This window comes from Camellia sinensis, chromosome 9 (genome assembly GCF_055761805.1).
Source record: "Camellia sinensis isolate YWXY chromosome 9, ASM5576180v1, whole genome shotgun sequence".
Classification (NCBI taxonomy): domain Eukaryota; kingdom Viridiplantae; phylum Streptophyta; class Magnoliopsida; order Ericales; family Theaceae; genus Camellia; species Camellia sinensis.
The window spans coordinates 146,250,558-146,268,998 of NC_138969.1; the positions used below are offsets into that span (position 1 = coordinate 146,250,558).

Consider the following 18,441-nt stretch of genomic DNA (forward strand, 5'->3'; position numbering starts at 1 on the left):
TTTGGGAAAAAACTGGGCCTGGTGGACATCCTCTTAAGCTTTTCGCTTGAGTGATAGCTCATTGAAGACATTGGATGGAATGGTGGTGGGAATATTGGCATAGAGGGATAGGTTTTTTGGGCTGGAGAATGGACTAGTGGCTGGGCTAGATTCATAAGAAGGAGAAGGGTATTTAGATAAACTGGAGGGTGGGCTTGGGATTGATGGCGGGTTTTCTATTGGTTCAATAATGTAGTAGGCTGGCTCAACAAACTGATGACCAAAGCTGTTTGGGCTATTAGTCCTTGGTATAAATAAATGAGGTAAGTTAGGGCTAACCTCAAACGTTTTTTTCTGAACAAACCTCAACAGTTGGTGTCACATTTTTTTTTTTTATAGGAAAATCCTCCCTACTCTCCCGCAGGTCCAAGGCAGCGCCCCTTTGTAGAGATCACCAAGGTGTGCTGTTAGCCGTTCCGAGTGAGGAGACTATAAACTGAAAACTTGCCCCGACCTCCCAAGACAAGCTCCGCTTAAGTCAAGACTTGCACAGCGGGGGAGCATTGAACCCACACCAAGTGCTGGTTAGACAACTTAAGGTCCAACCTCCTAGCCAACTGTGCTACGCCCAGAAAATTGGCCCAGGGGGGATTTGAACTCATGACCTGGGGGCTTAATCCCCATGTCATCAAGGCCAGTGTTGGTGTCACACTTTGCTTAGGCTGAGAGGTGTTCTTCATAGAAGAATTTAAATTAAGATTCTGCCCCAAGTCATCAAGGCCACGTACCCTAGGGTCGTACACAACTGCCAGCTCTAGCCCTGATTGTGGAGAGAGTGGAGGCAGCCTTAGGACCTCGTCTGCTCTTGTATTATTTTGACATTCCGATTAGGACCCACTTGTCCCCTCTTCACGCATCAGAATTGGGTTTTCATCCACCGTTCCCTGAGCTGGAGTTTGCCAGAGTAAAGGCCTTAAGTTAGCTTCCATCTCCTCAATCAATCGTTGATAATATTCCAGCGGTAGCCCAAGCATAGCAGCCACTCCACTCCTGAGATTTGGACCATAGCTCGATTGTCTTCCTGCCTCATGGGACACAAACTTACAGGATTAATTTTCATGCCCAATCCTCCCACAATCATTGCAAAAATCAGAAAATCTTTCAAACTTATATTCCATTCATTTTTCTAAAACTATTGAGGTAAATGGGTCCTTTCTCTGCAGTAAAAAACCTTTTGGAAGGGGCTTTGTAACATCAATATCAACCTTAATCCTCAAGAAACTTCGGTACAGAAGAAAACCATCATGCAGGGCTTCAACTCCTATCAAAATCCCGATGCTATTCGCAGTAATTTGGTCATTTCACCTGGTCATCCTATCCATTGGTAATCCATGAACTTGGACCCAAAAGGGGCAGTGTGAAAACTCCATCTTTGAAATTGACCTTCCCGTGACCAAGGCTTGTAAAACCAAATGGTTCCCCATAATCGACCATGGTGCCTCCTGAAGAACCTTATGTTTGTCCTCAGCATTCTCGAAACGGAAGAGATACGCATTATCTGCCCAAGGTGAAATGGCCACTTCCTTTCTAATCTTCCAAGCATTCTGGATAATACATGAGACATTAGATTTATTCAAAACCTTCTGAGTTAAAATCTTTCTGACCAAACACAAATTAGAGTTACCAATGCTCTCATCAGAGCCCTCCTCAAGCTCAATCGTCACATGAGCATCTTGAGTTGCCATAAGAATGGGGAACACTAGCAAAAGGGTAGGAAGAAGAGTACTAAACAAGGGTGCACAGTGGAAAGAGGAAAGATAATGAAGAGGGGAGATAAGTTCAGATATGATGATGGCGGAGGAATTTGTAGTATAGGTGATGATGATGCAAGAAATCATGACTGGATTTAGAAAGAAATGAGACAGAGAGGGTGAAAAATGAAAAGGAAAGAAAAAATTGCTGAGAAACTGCCAAAAAAAATAAAAAATTAACCCAGAGAAACCATAGGGAAAAAGCTCTCATAGAAAGAGAGAAACTCTCATAGTTAGAGAGAGAGAACCCTATCTTGGAAATCATATGATATATTGCTATAACAAACTAACATGTTAGTGTGGATTGAGAGGTTGTTCAAATCCAAATCTAAATTTGTACTGAGAGCTGTCTAAGTTTTGATTGTAACCGGAGAGTGTCTTTCCAAGTTCAATGCGAATTGTCCAAGTTGCACATAAATTTTAGTTGTTCTTTTTTAGTGCACCTAAGTTATTTAATTTGTTAAACTCTAATTACATTTCTTTTATAAAATCATTAATAAAATCAAAACAAGTAATTTATGTAATGTAAGAAAGATACTCTTATAGTGGTCTTTACAATTTATGAGTGAGAATATATATATATATATATATATATATATTGTATTTTGCTAGTTGTGTGTATAATATATATTCAATATGATCTAAATTACTTTAATATCACCCAGCGACTAATAATTTATATGTATATTTAATATTTTTATATAATTATATATATATATATATATATATATAATTTGAGTTTTGAGTTGCTCGAATTATTTGAAGTCTTTGCCCAAGCCCGTTCAAATTTAATTTGGGTTTCTGAATTTTTTGCCCAAGCCCCGTACCGAATTTAAAAATATTTTTCCCAAGCCCTAAAAAAATTTGAGTTGGGCTTGGGTTGTTTGGACTGGGATCTATTGACCTCTATTCTGTGCGGAGATAAGTGATACACTATTGTGGGATCCACCTCTATAATCCGTACAAGCCACCTCTTGAATCTGTATCTCTGTTCTAACTATCATTCCCGCCCAAGTTATACCCCTAAACTTAATTCTTATAATTTGAAGAAATTAGAAAAGTTTTTTAGGACAATAGAATTGTGTTTGAATCAGGAATTGAGATAAGGATTTGAAAATGAAAAATGAAAAGATGAGGACAACATGAATGAAATATAAGTTAAATATTTTCTCCATTTTTTTCAAATTCCTATATAAATTTAGGGTAAATTACAAACACACCCCTTAAGGTTTACTTAAATTACAAATTAATCCCGTGGTTCTAGAAATTACATTATGCCCCCCAAGGTTTCTAATTTCATAACAAATATGTCATTTTATTAATAAATCATCAAATTAATTAATATTTTTTAATAATGTTAAAATTTTATTTCAATTAATAATTCAGACAATTTTATTATTGTAAAAATGAACAGTTAGAAATTTCAATTTTTTAATTAATTTTGTTAAATAAAAAATTCTAATAAGAAAGTATTTATAATTTTTTAAGCCACAGGGAGTGTATTTGTAATTTACCCATATATTTATGATTCCAAATACAACGTAAAAAAAAAAAAAATAAAAAAATAAAAAAATAAAAAAAAAATTGTGTAGAGTGTGATAAAGATTAGTGCCCATTCCCTTCCCAAAGTCAACAACTAAAGTTTGAGAGATTGATGGGTTACCAATCAAGTTATTTTCATCCATAGCAAATATTGAAAGGAAGGTACAGTTGTCGATTGCTCTTTGGAATGTTTCCCGTCAATTTGTTGCTCCCAATATACATCATTTGGAGCGAGGAATGATACGAGCACATATCCATTGGCAGACTACCAAATAAATTATTGGTGTGTAGATAAAGCCCTTTCAATGAAGAGATGTTAAAGATAAAAGATGGTATTAGACCAGTGACGTTGGCGGACTCCACACCTAACATCTCCAAATTATGTAGACTACTGAGTTCATGTGGAATTTCACCTGCAAATTAATAAATAATTTTCGAATTGTACCAAGGGTTGTGTAGTATGAACATACATATATTAAAATAAAGTTGCTTTTCAAATGGGCAGGCAAACATGTTGGTTGCACTTTTGGATAAACAAATGATGTACATATACTCATTGTGCCCAAATTGTGGTAATCCTTTTTTAATACTATTTTAGAATCTTGAATTTGTTAAAATAAAGAAAAATAATTGCTTATACTTCTTCAATTTTTATGGATAACCAAACCCATAAAAAATAAAATAAAAATTCATTTTCTTCTTACTTTTCTAAGGCAACCAAAAGATATAAAGAAATTTAATTGTATTGATTTGATGCCACATAAAATTTTAAAGTCCATTGTTTTAATCAATAAAAGTTTGTAATACGAAATTGGGGGAAGGGATTTGTTAAAAAAAAAATAGCTTTTGTTTCATCCATTTTCTCTTCCCTTTCTTTTTCATCTATTAATCTCTTCACAAATTTAAAATCTAAACATACTCCTTATATTATCCAAATCAGTAATTATATTTATCTATCCTGTTTTGTTTATCATCTTTAGTATCATTATTGTACTAGTAATAGATATGAGTAGTGCAAATCATTACACCAACAAAATATGATAGATATCATCCCTTGGAGGGAGGGAGGGAGGTATATGCATAACAAAATTGAGTTAATTTTGATAAATTACTAATTGAAGATATTCTTTTATATAAGCATTGTGAAAGAAATATTTATTGAAGGCAACACTTAGATATACTTGCAATGAAGAAGAGGTTGGGAATTTAACACATAAGTTGGCAGCTTTCAGTTTTAGTCAAAAAGTTAAAAAATCACTCTAAGTTATCACATCACTCTCTCTACTTTTCTACACATCTTTTCGTAAAAAGTTAAAAAGTTGCTAAAATAATATGTTTCCAAATGAGGCGATAATAAGCATTTTGGGAGAAAAATTTCAAGAAAAAAATAAAATAAAATGTAACTAGTCTTTTTTTATTTATTTTTATTTTTTAAAATTTAAAGTTTTGAACTTTTAAGTTGATCTCACAATGGATTAGACCATTATTTAAAGCATTTTATTAGTTAATAAAACCTACCAATTAAAAGGCTGACAAATCATTTGATTTTTAAAATTAACAAACGAAGTAATATTTACTAGTTAAATTAATGGATAATGTTTGAGAGCTTGAATTTGACCCCCCCCCCCCCTAATCACCCTAATCCCCAAAACGACATCGTTTTGGGGATTTTTTTTTTTTCTTTCTCTATTTTTGACTCTGAAACAGGGAGAGGGAGAGGGAGAGAAACAGAAGGGAGGGGAAGAGAGAAAGAGAGAAAGAGAGAGAGAGAGAGAGAGAGAGAGAGAGAGAGAGAGAGAGAGAGTGAAGACGATCGTCGATCGCCGATGCCCAGTCGCCGATCGTCGCCCAGCCGCCGGTCGTCGTCGCAGCCCAGCCCCGCCGTTGCAGTCCCCTCCTTCCTCCTCCACCTCCCCCCTTCCTCCTCATCTTCTCCTTCTCTGCTTCTGAAAGGCCCCCTCTAGTCCCCTCCTTCCTCCTCCTCCTCCTCCTCTCCTCCTTCTCTGCTTCTGAAAAAAAAAATAAAAAATTAGGGGGATTCGGGGTAGCTCATTTCGAGCTACCCAGCACGACTCTAAATTAATAGAATGGGTAAATTATGACAGTAGTTCCGTTATTTTAATTTTTGTATCATTTTGGTCTCTATAATTTTAATATGTTTGATTTTGATCTTGAATTTATGATTTTGTTTTAATTTCGTCAAATTAATTATAACTCATAATTTTTTTTATAAAAAAATATGTACATAAGTGGCATATGTTATAATTTTTAGAGTAAAATTATAAATTTACTAAACTCAGTGAGATAAACTCAACCAATTTGGTGATTATTTTTCATCAAAAACGCTAATAATATTATGAATTGGATCGAAATGACACAAAATTTAAAATTAAGGATAACAATTAAGCCAATTGAAAGTGGATGGACCACAATAATACAGTGGGTTATTGCCGACCACTTTGGGTTAACACTACAAGAATTCACATATTTGCCGACCACTTTTGCCGACCAAAAAAAATTTGGTCGCAAAAAAATTACATTTGCCGACCAAATATTAATTAGTCGCGAATGATCATTATTTTTGGCGACCAAATATTATTGGTCGCAGAAGGTTATATTTTGGCAACCAAAAAAAGAGTTGGTCGCAGAAAGTGGTATGCTTTTGGCTACCAACTACAAATTTGGTCGCGGAATGTGACATTTTTTTTGGCGACCAAAAATTTGGTCGCCAAAAACTTATTTTCAGCAACCAAAAAAAATTAGTCGCTAATTTAGCACTTTTAGCAACTAATATTTTAGTCGCCGTTGATTGAGATTTGGCAACTAAAAAAAATTGTCGGCGAAGGGTACCTTTTCTGCAACTAATTTGGTATTTTGGTCGCCAAAAATTTGTGAGGAAAATTTGAAATGTGGAGCGGGAATTGAAATTTTTTATCTTTAGCAGTCTGTTAGCTCACACATTTTCATTTTCTCCTCTCTCATCTATTTCTCTCAAACAAACAAACAAATATATCAAAATATGCCCACAATGTATCCCTGTTTCTCTCACTCTCTCCATCTGTTTCTGTTTCTCTCTATTATTCACACAAGCACAAACCCTAGACCACCATTCAAAACCACCACCACCAAAAATGTCTCACGCCGTGGCGGCGTCGCCCTACCATGAGGTCGGCGGCGAACTGACCAAGGCAGAGGTCGGCGAACTGAGGTCGGCGGCGAACTGACCAAACCAGGTAGCAGTGCGTGGAGCCGCCTACACTCTACCATTGCTAATCCTCTCGATTTCAGACCTCTTGCATCAGGTAAACACGCGCTCTCTCTCTCTCTCGCTCTCGTTTCCCCAATTTCAAACCCCAACTATAATTTTCAACTTTTCAGGTCTTTGCCTCTCAAGAGTTTCTTCACCTTGAATTTGCTAAACCTATAGTTTTTGCCTCCTGTAATTAATTTGATTGACATGGATTGAAGAAAACCCCTTTTTCTTATACAATTGAAATATGAAAGCCCCAAAAAATATATTTATAAATAAATAAATATATCAGATTACACAACCCTAGCTCTTTGGCTTCCAAGGGTTTTATCAAAATGCACAAAAGTTCTAATGGAGCAAATATGAAGGAGCTCAGTCTCAATCTCTCTCAATCGTCTCATCAAAGAAGGCTATTTACTTGGTACATTGCTTCCTCCTCTCCTTCCTCTAAATAGTCTCATCGAAGTCTCAATCTTTCTAATTTTTTTTTCTCTAAAAACTGAAAGAGTAGAACATTTTAGTGTTCAATTTGTTTTCATTCGCCCTTAGTTTTTTCTGAGCTAATTAAAACAGTTTTTATAGAACTTCATACCGTTGTAAGAGAAAAATGCCCCCCAAAAATGGTTACAAATTGAAAAAGTGTGAAAGACTCTACTTTAATGCAATCGTAAGCAATATTCATGTGAACTAGCGATTTCGAACTAGTCTAAACATGTTATAATGCATGAACAAAAACATGAGAAGAACTAAAGCAATAAACATGAATTAAATAAGAAAAACTAGAAGCCTAGAAACTAAACATGGCAAAAAGAATGCGAAACAAAGAAAGCAAATCAAGTATACATTAAATACATTAACCGGGACCTTTTTCTTTTGTAAATTCCTTGTACTCTGGCCCTTTGGTGGGGGAAATCAGTGTTCAGTGTAAATTATAAAGTTTTGGCCATTCAAACATTTTGGACCTAAATAAAATCACATGTAATGATTCGATAACATTCTTGACACATGAGATCCGTAGGCTTCATCTAGAACCCTTATCCAAATTATTTTTTTAAAACACATTTGCCTTTGATTACTTTACTAAAGCCTAATAAAAACTGAAAAGGAAGCTATCCAGCAGCATACTAACCTATAAATTCATAAAATGAAGACTCAACTTAACCCTAAACTCCACTAGAAGATTCCCTACATATGCTCCATGTAATTCTTTATTTTGTTGGAATCCATGTGAAATTTCAGATTTACCCTTTTCTTCCTATGCTCTACATCTTTCTTGTTGCTTGCATATCTCTTGTTGTGTATGTTGATGGTTTGGTAACGTGGCCTTCTTTCTGTAAGAGTTTACTGTAATTGCATATGGGATAAGGAAAAATAGTGGTTTGTGCAATAGGTACCAGGATGATTGGCTCAAGACATGAGCAAGCTCTCTGCAACTCTGGGAAAAGGCTCCTCTTGAACCATATACTCTGCAAAAACTTGTAAGTTATATAAAACCAGTTGTTAGTCGCAATTTTTTAACACATTTTCATTATGATTTCTTTATATTCACCACTCAAGAGATCCTACTAAGTGGTGTTGAACATTTTTTATTTCCCAAGTGATTCTACAATGTTTTATTTTTTCTAATTCTTCATTAAATGTTGCAGATGACTTACTATGTTGTATGTCCAGACATTGATCCCCTTACTACCGCTGCTGCGGACTTTTTTCAGCAACTTGGCACTGGTTAGTGTGATAAAAGAGTTACATTTGTTCATTGGTTAGTGTGATAAAAGAGTTACTCTTTAAGTTTTGTGATTTTAAGTATTTTGTGTACATGTTCATTGGATAATCTTCATTATGATTAATAAGCACAGACAGGACATATACTTTTGTTGGAGTATTGTTTTTTTGGAGTATTTTGTTGGAATAATTGGTGTAAGAGGTATATATACTTTTGTTGGAGTATTTTTTTTTTTCTACCCTTAGCTTTTCTGAAGGAGTCTTTCCATTAGAAAATCTCGTACAAATGCCAAAGTCAATAAATGGCACTTTGTTATTTGACTTTCTTATTTCTATGGGATGTTAATGTGGAATATTTGTAAAAAATGCATTATCATTAATGTTAATGTTGCATTGAGGATTATTTATAGTTTTGGATTTTCTAATTTGATCAAAAGTTGAGATGTCACTGGTATTTGCAGTATATTGAAGTGATAATAAATTACTTGGTGTCTTATTGAGCCAAAAAGAAATCACCATAAAGCAAAACTACTAATAAGGTCAATGAACATTAAAACAAAAAAGAAACTGAGTGAAAAATACCGAAATTCAGTCAACCCCAATGCATGAATTGCGACATTAAATATATACATTAACATGTTTCTTGAGACAACATATCAATATATATAGGCATCTAACAAACAGATAGAGAAAAATTGGAACTTGCATCGAAAAAGATTAGAAGATTTAGAGCTTATGTGTGAGAGACGTGAAGATTGAAAGTGTTGGGTTGCATGGACAAAGAAAGTTCTTGGCAACAGGGTTGATGCCATTTACTCAAGGGTAGCATTTGTTTAAATATCTTGTGAAAGCTGTGTTATGGAGTAACATTTGTATTACAGTGCTCAGATAGTTGGAAACAAGTTCTGTGGGAAACACAATCCGTTTCCCATTTCATGGTGAGCAAAATAGGACAATTGTGCCCAGATAATGGGACATTTCCCATTTCACGGTGCTCATTTCACCTTACTGAAAACATGCTTGGTTAATCAATGATTCGTTTTCCTGTTCCCAGAATGCTGTAATGACACATGCTTGGTTAATCAATGATGACATTTTTTCACTGACATTGTAGATTTACCTAACGTATTGTTACAATTTGTTTGATATCAATTGTGGTTAACCACTTTTAGAATTAATAGCATCTATTCTGTTTACTGCAGGTAGCTGCAACTTCTGATCTAATGCTTGGATATGTGGATTTTTTCCTCAGTGGAGATGAAAAAAGAGCTGACCTTCCTCCTCGCCTTCAGCAAAGATTATTGATAAAAAAGAGCTGACCTTCCTCTTTGTTGTTTGGAGGAGATGGAAGTTACATGGCTCCTTTCTCTCTTCACAGTGACAATATCCTCACTAGCCTCATGAGTCAAGTCTGCTATTTGTTATTGATAAAAATAATGGAGTGTTCAAGATTATTTTTTTCATATGAATTATTTTACCAACATAACATCTCATTCCAATCTCTTCTAGTAAAGTGATGTTGACTGTTATTTTTGCATATTGCAATCTGTCCCTCCTACTATCTGGTATCGATTAGTGGCTGGTCTAAATGCTCAGTTACGTTTAGTTCTCCGTGGACATTTAAGAACAAGTTTTTGTTTAATAATGAACTGGCTTGAAACACATGCAAATCCTACTGTAAGTCCCTATGGTGTACATGTTGATCTGGCTTGCTTTCAGCCCATTGCTTGTGGTGATCGCCAGTTTGGACTCACTGTACATGCTGTTGAAGATGAAAGTACACAACCATCAGTTGAAGAGCCAAATGTAACTTCATTAGATGAGCAACAGTCATGGTAATTTGCATGTGATTTTCTCATTTATTTGTCCATTTGGTTAAATAGTTCCTCTAGAACCAATTAGATGGAATGGCATAATAGCTTGATTTTATTTTCCTATCTGATACGCAGTTTAATTAATAATGATTGGAGGAAAGCAGTGGATGATTCAAGCGCCTGTGAACATCTATTGACACATAAACGTATTGGTGGAGGAATTTTACAAATTAAGATCTTGCAAACACTTGAAGAGAAGAAAACTCTATGTTATCCTCTCTCTTTTATACTTCATAATACTAAACCTATTAGTCATCAGGTAATTTTGATGTTTTTATGATGTTAATCTATCAGAGAATAGCTGCTCAATCTATTGCCCTGTGCTAGAAGGATCTTAGCTGCTCAATGTAGGGGTGGGGGAGCAAGGGCACATGGAAGAGTCTAAGGTTGGGGATGCATCTAGGGGAGTATTTACGTATTTTATATATAAATTTATTGTAAGGAATATATATACGTATATTTTATTGAGTTGTATTGAACATGATAAATGTCTTTGGTACACTACCAGTTAAACCTTAACATAAGCATAGTATATTTATGTTTCTTTTCAGTCCCTCGAAACTTTAGATTGCTTGAGGAACTTGAACGTGGAGAAAAGGGTACTGGAGATGGTACTGTGAGTTATGGAATGGATGATGGAGATGACATTTACATGCGTTCATGGACAGGCACCATTATTGGGCCGCATAATGTAAGCAACTTTTTTAAGTTCATTACGTATTCTTTTGGAACTGTCTTCTTTTATGCAGAGGCTATTTGGAAGTATATTAATGCATTATCTTTTTCTAGACTCCAGTTTCTTCTTCTGGACTAGTGATGCTACTTGTTGATCTTTAATTTTCCTAGTTTTAATCCTTTGACTGAGAATCTTTCTAGTCAAAAAGAGGGGGGAAAAAACTATTCCCCTGTTTTATTTTTCCTAAACTTCGCATCTTACTATAATTTATGCCTCTCAATTTACGTTCTCAGTTTGTAAACATGCAGATGTTCTTCATGACCACAAGTGTAAAATTACATGGCTATCTAATGGAAATGGATAATTCATTGATGAATTTAGTTTTATGATATTTTGTGATGTCTTTGTTTTCTATAAGATGAGCATTCCCAAGTGATAATATAACAGGTTCGTGCTGTCGCTTACTGGTTCTTTCCTGTTTTGTAGGAACATTTTGCAAAACGAAATAAGATGGTTCTTACTCTTAAATATATAGGTCAGTAACCTCTCACTTCCCGTTCTTGTTTGTCTTATGTTTCTTCTTGAACTGAACTTGGAGAAATTATCAAATAGAGTGCTGCGAAGGGAAATAACAAGATTTGGACCTGATCAATTTTTCTGACAGATCCTACATACATGATCCGGGCTATTCGAAGCAATGCAGCTGACAATGTGTATTGTACACTCATTGCTCAGAGTGCTGTTCATGGAGCTATGGCCGGGTACACAGGCTACACAAGTGGGCTTGTTAATGGCAGACAAACTTATATCCCTTTCTATGTAAGTTCTTCCAGATCCTATAGTTAGTTCTATGATTGCACTCTGTTAATAATAAGGGGTATTGTCTGTGAAGCTCTTGTATTTACTCGGAGAAGAATAAGAAAGAAGTAAAGGGTATGGTATGGAATCCAACTCCAATCATAATTGTAATCCCAGATTAATGATGTTTGTTACGAAGTAATAATGCCCAATCAGAAATGGATAGCTAATTTTTATTATTATTATTATTTTTTTTTTCTATTTTATTTTATTTTATCAAATCTTAATTGCCAAAAGACGATAGCTAAAATTTTATTGATGTCCATTTGTGAACTTCTTCCTGTGAGCCAATTTGTTTTGATTTATGAAACATTGAGCCCACTTGAAAGGATCAGATGCTTTCTGGTTATTTGAATCTGTTGCAGCCTCCCTTCCTTAATAGTCACAAGAATGCGCTTAGACCTCTATCAGCACCTTTTTCTTCTTATTCTTCTTCTTATGTCCATGACAGTTGGTATTATATATTATCTATGAAGTGGAGCATTCTGTAAGGAGGATCTTGATGCAACTGAATAAAAGAATAACTGGTATTTATTGTTGCACAAGCTACTCACAGAAATGGGAAAACTTGATGCCCTGATTATATAAAGAAGATACCTTCATTTCTACATTGATTCATTTGGTATTATTTCTTCTAAGTCAATTATAAACCTTGTTTTGATGATTTCTAAATGATCAATACAAGATCGATAATTAACATTTGACTATCCCCCTTTTTACTAATATTTAATCCCAATATTCATGCATTACTTGTTATATTTTATCCATTGCTATATAGTTAGATTTCTTTGGTAGAAGTGATGGGTCATGCTAATTAAAGTTCTACGAGTTTCTTTTTGCTCATAGTTGTCCAATACTATCAACTATAAAATTGCTGGCAACATTAATTTGCTATATTCATGTAAAATTAAAATTGCTGGAATCATTTTTTAATTAGAATTGGCTTGTTTGTTTATGATGGAGTTTGTGCATAAATGTGTGGTGCCAAATTTATTTATTTTGGAATATTTGTTTTAATATATGTATCTTGTGAAATTTGGAAATATCTTATTTCAAAATGAAAACTAGTTAATATTGAAGTTCACTACATTTGTGATCTTGAAAGGGCAAGTTTTTGATACGTATTTATCTTTTTTGAAGATGCAAACTACATGTACTGATTTTTGACTTCAGATTGTGACATTTATCTCCATGTTAAACTTTCAGATGAGTCCATTCAATAGCTCGCCTTGTGCTGTTCTTGATCGATCAAGATACTTGAAGAAAATGTGTCATAATTGTGTTGATTAGGAAGTTTTTCCCATTGCATCAATAGTTGTTATAACCTTAGAGTTTATGCATTTATTCTTGTTACATTTATTCATTTATTCTGATTAGATTAAGGTAATGATATGATTAGATTAGAAGGCCTTAACTAGATTAAGGTAAAAAGCAGATATGATTAGATTAAGGTAAAGAGATATGATTAGATATTAATCTAGTCAAGGTCTTCAGCAGATATGAAGACCTTGACTAGGTCAAGGTCTAGATTAGATTAAGGTAAAGATAAAAAAGGTAAAGAGATATGATTAGATATTTTTTGTTATAATTGAAAAAACAAAAAAGGGTAAGCTGGAAAATGTTTATGAAGTAATGTTCTTTGTAGTTCAAAACCGGAAGTAATGGACTGAATAAATTTTGCACCTTAGAGGAAGTCTGCGATCTGATCAAAACCAGAATTGCTTTGTGGATTAAATATAATTCTAGGTTGTTGCATTATTCAGTCCATGATATGGTTGAGAATCTGGATCAGGTTCGTAGGTGTGGGGGGGGTAGGTGATTGTGTCCTTGCTTGCTGGGTGGAATTTCATTATGGTAGGAATTGAATTGGGTTAACTTAGTAGTCATTTTGTTTGATAGTTAAGCTACCTTAATTTATGTATCAATTTTTTATTTTTTGAATCGGTGATGATCTGAGTTGTTGCTGTTGCTTGTGATATTGCTGCTGTAGCTATGTTTTCTGTGCTGATGTGTAGTTCAATAGTAGAATTGGGTTTCTGATATTTATGCTGCTGCTGGATCTGTTGATAGTGATTGTGTCCTTGCTTGCTGGGTGGGAACTTCATTATGGTCAGGGTTTGAATTGGTTTAACTTAGAAGTCAATTTGTTAGATAGTTAAGCAACCTTAACTATCTAAATTGGTGATGATCTGAGTTGCTGTTGTGATGTTGTGGTTTCTGTTCTGATGTGTAGTTCAGGAGTAGAATTGGGCTTTTAAGTCCTCTGGGCTGTGCTGCTATCCTGTGGAACACTAAATGATCTGGTGACTGCCAGTCAGTACTACTGTGAAGACTAGAGGAGATTCATGAAGGTTTGTTCACTTCTGTAGAGTTGATTAATTACTTTAGAGTTTAGGGCACCAAACCAAGCAACTTGTTTGTTAAGAAGAACATAAATACATGTTTACATTAGATTTGGCTGTTGAGAGACTACAGTAATTGACTCTGTTCTATGGGTCAGGAAAAGAATTCACTTGTTGCACATTTTTAATATAAGACATTGTTCTAAATAATCTTTCAGTATAAGACAGTAATTAACTCTGTTCTAAACAGTTGAGACAATGCTTTATGAGTTGAATGTGCTTTTCCAAACATACTAAACATGTAAAACCATTAGACTGTAAGTGGTCTCTTTTGTGTTTTTCTTTAGCTGCTATCATGTGTGAACTATTGAAGACATTTTCCATAAATTGGCCAAATCTTTTTGCAAGCTGAAGGTGATGATGATGATGCCGAGGCTGATGATGATGAAACTGACAAAGATGCTGATATTACAGAAGAGAGTGCACATGTAGGATTTCTTTGTACTTTTAATTGTTTAAAAATATCAATTCCACAAAGGATCCACTTTGATATATCTTGTTTGTTGCTTTGTATTTGCAGGATGAGTTGTAGGGAGGGAGAGCACCGTTGTGGTTTTCTGCTGACAATTCACTCTCTCGAGATCTCTGAATTTTTTTCTTGCTTAGTTTATTTGTAGCTTTTAGTTTTGTTTGTGTTTTAGGGAAAGAAACATTGGTGGCTGCATAGCAAGCAAGAACTGTGGCTAATTGTTTTAATCTCATTTGACTCACCTGAGGAATTGAATCAGTAGTTGTTGCGTTTACCACTGTATGGAACATCACTTGTGCCATTCGTTGAATTTATGTGCTATGTTATTGCCTATTGGGAAATTGGAAAGTAAGAAAATATTTAATGATTCAGTTAATTTGAATGATGCTTTAAAATTATTTATTGTGTCGAATGTTAATGAATTATGTATTGTGTCGAATGTTAATGATTTAGTTAATTTGAATGATGTTTTAAAATTATAGGTTTGTTATGGATTGAATGAATTATTAGAAATTATAGGTTTATTGTTTTCCTGTTTTGGCGATCAATTTATTAGTCGCGACAAATAAATAATTTTTTTTCGCAAAAAATGACAATTGCCGACCAACAGTTTTGGTCGCAAAAAATACATCTATTGCCGACCAAACAGCTCTTGGTCGTGGAATCTCACTTTTGCCGACCAAAAGTTTTGGTCGCAAAAAGTAACAAATGGCGACCAAATTTTTTGGTCGTGGAATGTCACAATTGGCGACCAAATTTTTTGGTCGTTGAATGTGATAATTGGCGACCAAACTTTTTTGTCGCGAAATGTGTCAATTGGCGACTAAGATATTTGGTCGGGAAAATATCACTTTTCGCGACCAAAGTGTTTTAGCGACAAAATGAATTAGTCGCAGTAATTGAATATTTAGCGACCAAAAATTTAGTCGACAAATCCAACTTTTGCTGACCAACCAAAATTTTGGTCGTGAATTACTTTTGCCGACCCTCAATTGGCGACCAAAGTAGCGACCAAAAAAATTGGTCGCGGATAACTTTTGGCGACCAAAAATGGACTTTTAGCGACCACTTTTTTTGTTGCCAAAAGTGTTAATTCTTGTAGTGTAACTAACGAAAGGGGTAATAAATATTCAAAATTTTATTATAAATATAAATATTCATCTTATAAATATTGATAAAATGTAAGGGGTAATAAATAATCTTCAAAAATTTGGAGGGCTGCCCCCCGTGCCCTTTATAGTTTCGCCCTAGGTATCCAACTATTATTATTATGGACAATTACGACGGTAGTCTTATATTGTAATTTTTGTGTTATTTTTATTCTTATAATTTTAATTTATTTAATTTTGATCTTAAATTTATAAATTTATTTCAATCTGATCCAATTAATTATAACTTTTAAAATTTTTATATGACAAATGTGGACATAAATGACATATGACATATATTTAAGGACAAAAATATAATTTACTCAACGCAATGAGTGGACCTCAACTAATTCAACAATCTTTTTTTTTTTTTTTTTTGTCAAAAACACTAGTAATGACATTAAGTCATAAACGATATATTAGTATAAGTTATAATCAAGTCATAAGTAAGTATTATCACCAAATATCATTTAAAGATCTCTTTGATCATTAAAAAAATAAATACAATAAATTATAATTAAAATATAAATTATTTTTAATTAATTTAAAATAAAAGTATCAATAATTATTTAATTTTATACATAACACAAGTGATATGTTAATACCATAACGAGACAAAGATCATAATTGTGAATATAGCATAATAATAAATAAATAAATAAAAGAAAAAAAATAGAAGAGCTTTATATTACGATATTTACCCAATCTTCTTACTTTGAATATATCTCAAATGCCAACCAAACTGAATAACAAATATGTCAAATGCCAATCACACTGAATAACAATGACCTTTGGAAGTTGGCTATTTTAGGTTGTTATTTAATTTAATTTTTTTTTGATTATTTTCACTTAACTAAAATAGTTGTGTCTAAAAAGATAGATAGGATTTTTTTTTTAATTTTCATAATTAATTTGATAATTGTGAAAGAAAAAATAAATGATTATAAATTAGATGTGATATTTTATCTTAAAAAAATTCTAATTATAACATTAATTTAACTCTTAACACCCTCAAAATACAATTTTTTAATTATATATTTTTATAAGGAGAATTTATAATTTGAGAATTGACACGAGTCCCAAATTATAGGGCATGAATACTGAATAGATTGTTAATATGAGAATCATTAGTGAGGGAATTAAATAAAATTGTATGTGTTTTGATGATAGTGTAAGAGATAATTAGTGATAAAATTGTTAAATTATTTTTATATAAAATAAATAAATAATAAAATTAATATTAAAACAAACATGTACACTTAGTAAAAGAAAATAAAATTAAAAAAATAAATTTTTTATATAAAATAGATTCAATTCATTTATTATTTTTTTTAATCCCACTCAAAATTCAGTCAAGCTAATCCCTCTACTAATCGGAATTACTAAGCCTCTCGGGCTATCACTCTCCCTTTCCAAATCATTACCAAATAAGCTATGGATGGCACTTAAAACCACAGCAATACAATCCCCTTCCCATGCTAGTAAACAAAGATTACCTTCGCGTTTTGGGTGTAAGGAGAAGGAAGAAGATTATGGAGGAGGATAATAAAGGAATTATAGAAATATAAAATAAAAATTTATATTTTGAGAGTGGAAAGAGTTAAATTTGTTTTGTAAGTAAAATTTTTCTTTATTTTATTAATTATTTTAGTCTATTTTCTTTTTTTTTAATTATTTTAGTCAAAAAAAATTAAAAAAATAACTTGCCAAACAGGACCAATAACAAGTGAAAATGAATCATACCTTTAAAGTTGTTAAGACCGAGATATAAAATCCGAAGCAAAGTTAATTCCCAATTGCATTTGGAATGAGACCAGTGAATTTATTGGAAGACAACGATATGATTTGGAGCTGTCTGCATTCACCAAGAGTATATGGAATTTGGCAATCAAACTCATTCGCAGAAAGAAAAAGAAGTTCAAGTTTCGGAAGAAAAACACACAAATCATCCGGAAGACTACCAGACAACATATTATATTTGAAATCAATCATTTCAAGTGACGAAATGTTGAAGATGGTTGGCGGTATAGATTCCGAAAATTTATTAAATTCCATGTCTAACCTATTCAGTTTAGGAAGATAACCGATTTCTTCAGGAACTCTTCCCTCCAGAAAATTGTACTCTAAATCGAGAGACTCTAATGTTGATATGTTGCCAATGGAAGCTGGAACCGAACCCGTGAAACTGTTGTTTGAGAGAAGCAAGTATTGAAGTTTGGGTAAGTTTCCAAACCATGCTGGAACACCTCCACCGAAATTGTTGATTCTGAAGTCGACAACTTTTAGGCGATGCAATCGAGCAATCTCACCTGGAAGCGGACCATGGAAAGTGTTGTTGATAATGTTGAAGTAGGATAGAAATGAGAGGTTTTCTATGTGGGTTGGGATGGTGCCTCCAAAACCCATGTCAGGGAGATTCAAGGCTATCACTCTACGGTGTCGCTTGCCGCAAGAGACACCAATCCAATCGCAGACTGAGGTGGCTGAGGACCAATTATTGGCCAATATGTGGTGAGGATTGTCGAAAGTGATATGGGCTTTAACAATGCTACAGGCTCCAAAGAGATGACCAAATAAACAGTAATGCCAAAGGGATGACTAAAGTAAAATGATTGAAGGAGGCTGGATCCCGGTGCTGAAGCATAGAGGAAAAACAGAAGCACGGCGGTACATGGTTAGCTCGGAAGACTTTACAGTTTTTGTGGATAAT

At 33.8% G+C, this 18,441-nt stretch overlaps 1 protein-coding gene and 1 long non-coding RNA gene across 6 annotated transcripts; both read left to right on the top strand.

The window, feature by feature from the left end:
• Positions 1-6,273: 6,273 nt before the first annotated feature.
• On the top strand, positions 6,274-9,604 carry LOC114292841 (uncharacterized). Its single transcript, XR_014341222.1, has 5 exons — positions 6,274-6,634; positions 6,875-7,003; positions 7,973-8,060; positions 8,229-8,307; positions 9,507-9,604. It is a non-coding gene; the product is annotated as an uncharacterized LOC114292841 (long non-coding RNA).
• Positions 9,605-9,635: 31 nt separating this feature from the next.
• LOC114292839 (ATP-dependent 6-phosphofructokinase 7-like) lies at positions 9,636-14,841 on the top strand. 5 transcript variants are annotated; one of them, XM_082887753.1, is made up of 7 exons: positions 9,636-10,139; positions 10,254-10,615; positions 10,730-10,869; positions 11,341-11,389; positions 11,519-11,673; positions 13,946-14,542; positions 14,635-14,841. In XM_082887753.1, exons 3-6 carry the CDS (start codon positions 10,807-10,809, stop codon positions 14,009-14,011), a joined length of 333 nt encoding a protein of 110 aa, XP_082743879.1. In that variant the 5' UTR covers positions 9,636-10,139; positions 10,254-10,615; positions 10,730-10,806; the 3' UTR covers positions 14,012-14,542; positions 14,635-14,841. The 5 variants fall into 5 exon arrangements, 4 of the variants coding, with proteins under 4 accessions (XP_082743879.1, XP_082743878.1, XP_082743876.1 ...); XM_082887752.1 differs by having other exon boundaries at positions 10,254-10,564; XR_014340408.1 differs by having other exon boundaries at positions 10,254-10,869; positions 11,467-11,673.
• The last annotated feature ends 3,600 nt before the right edge of the window (positions 14,842-18,441 follow it).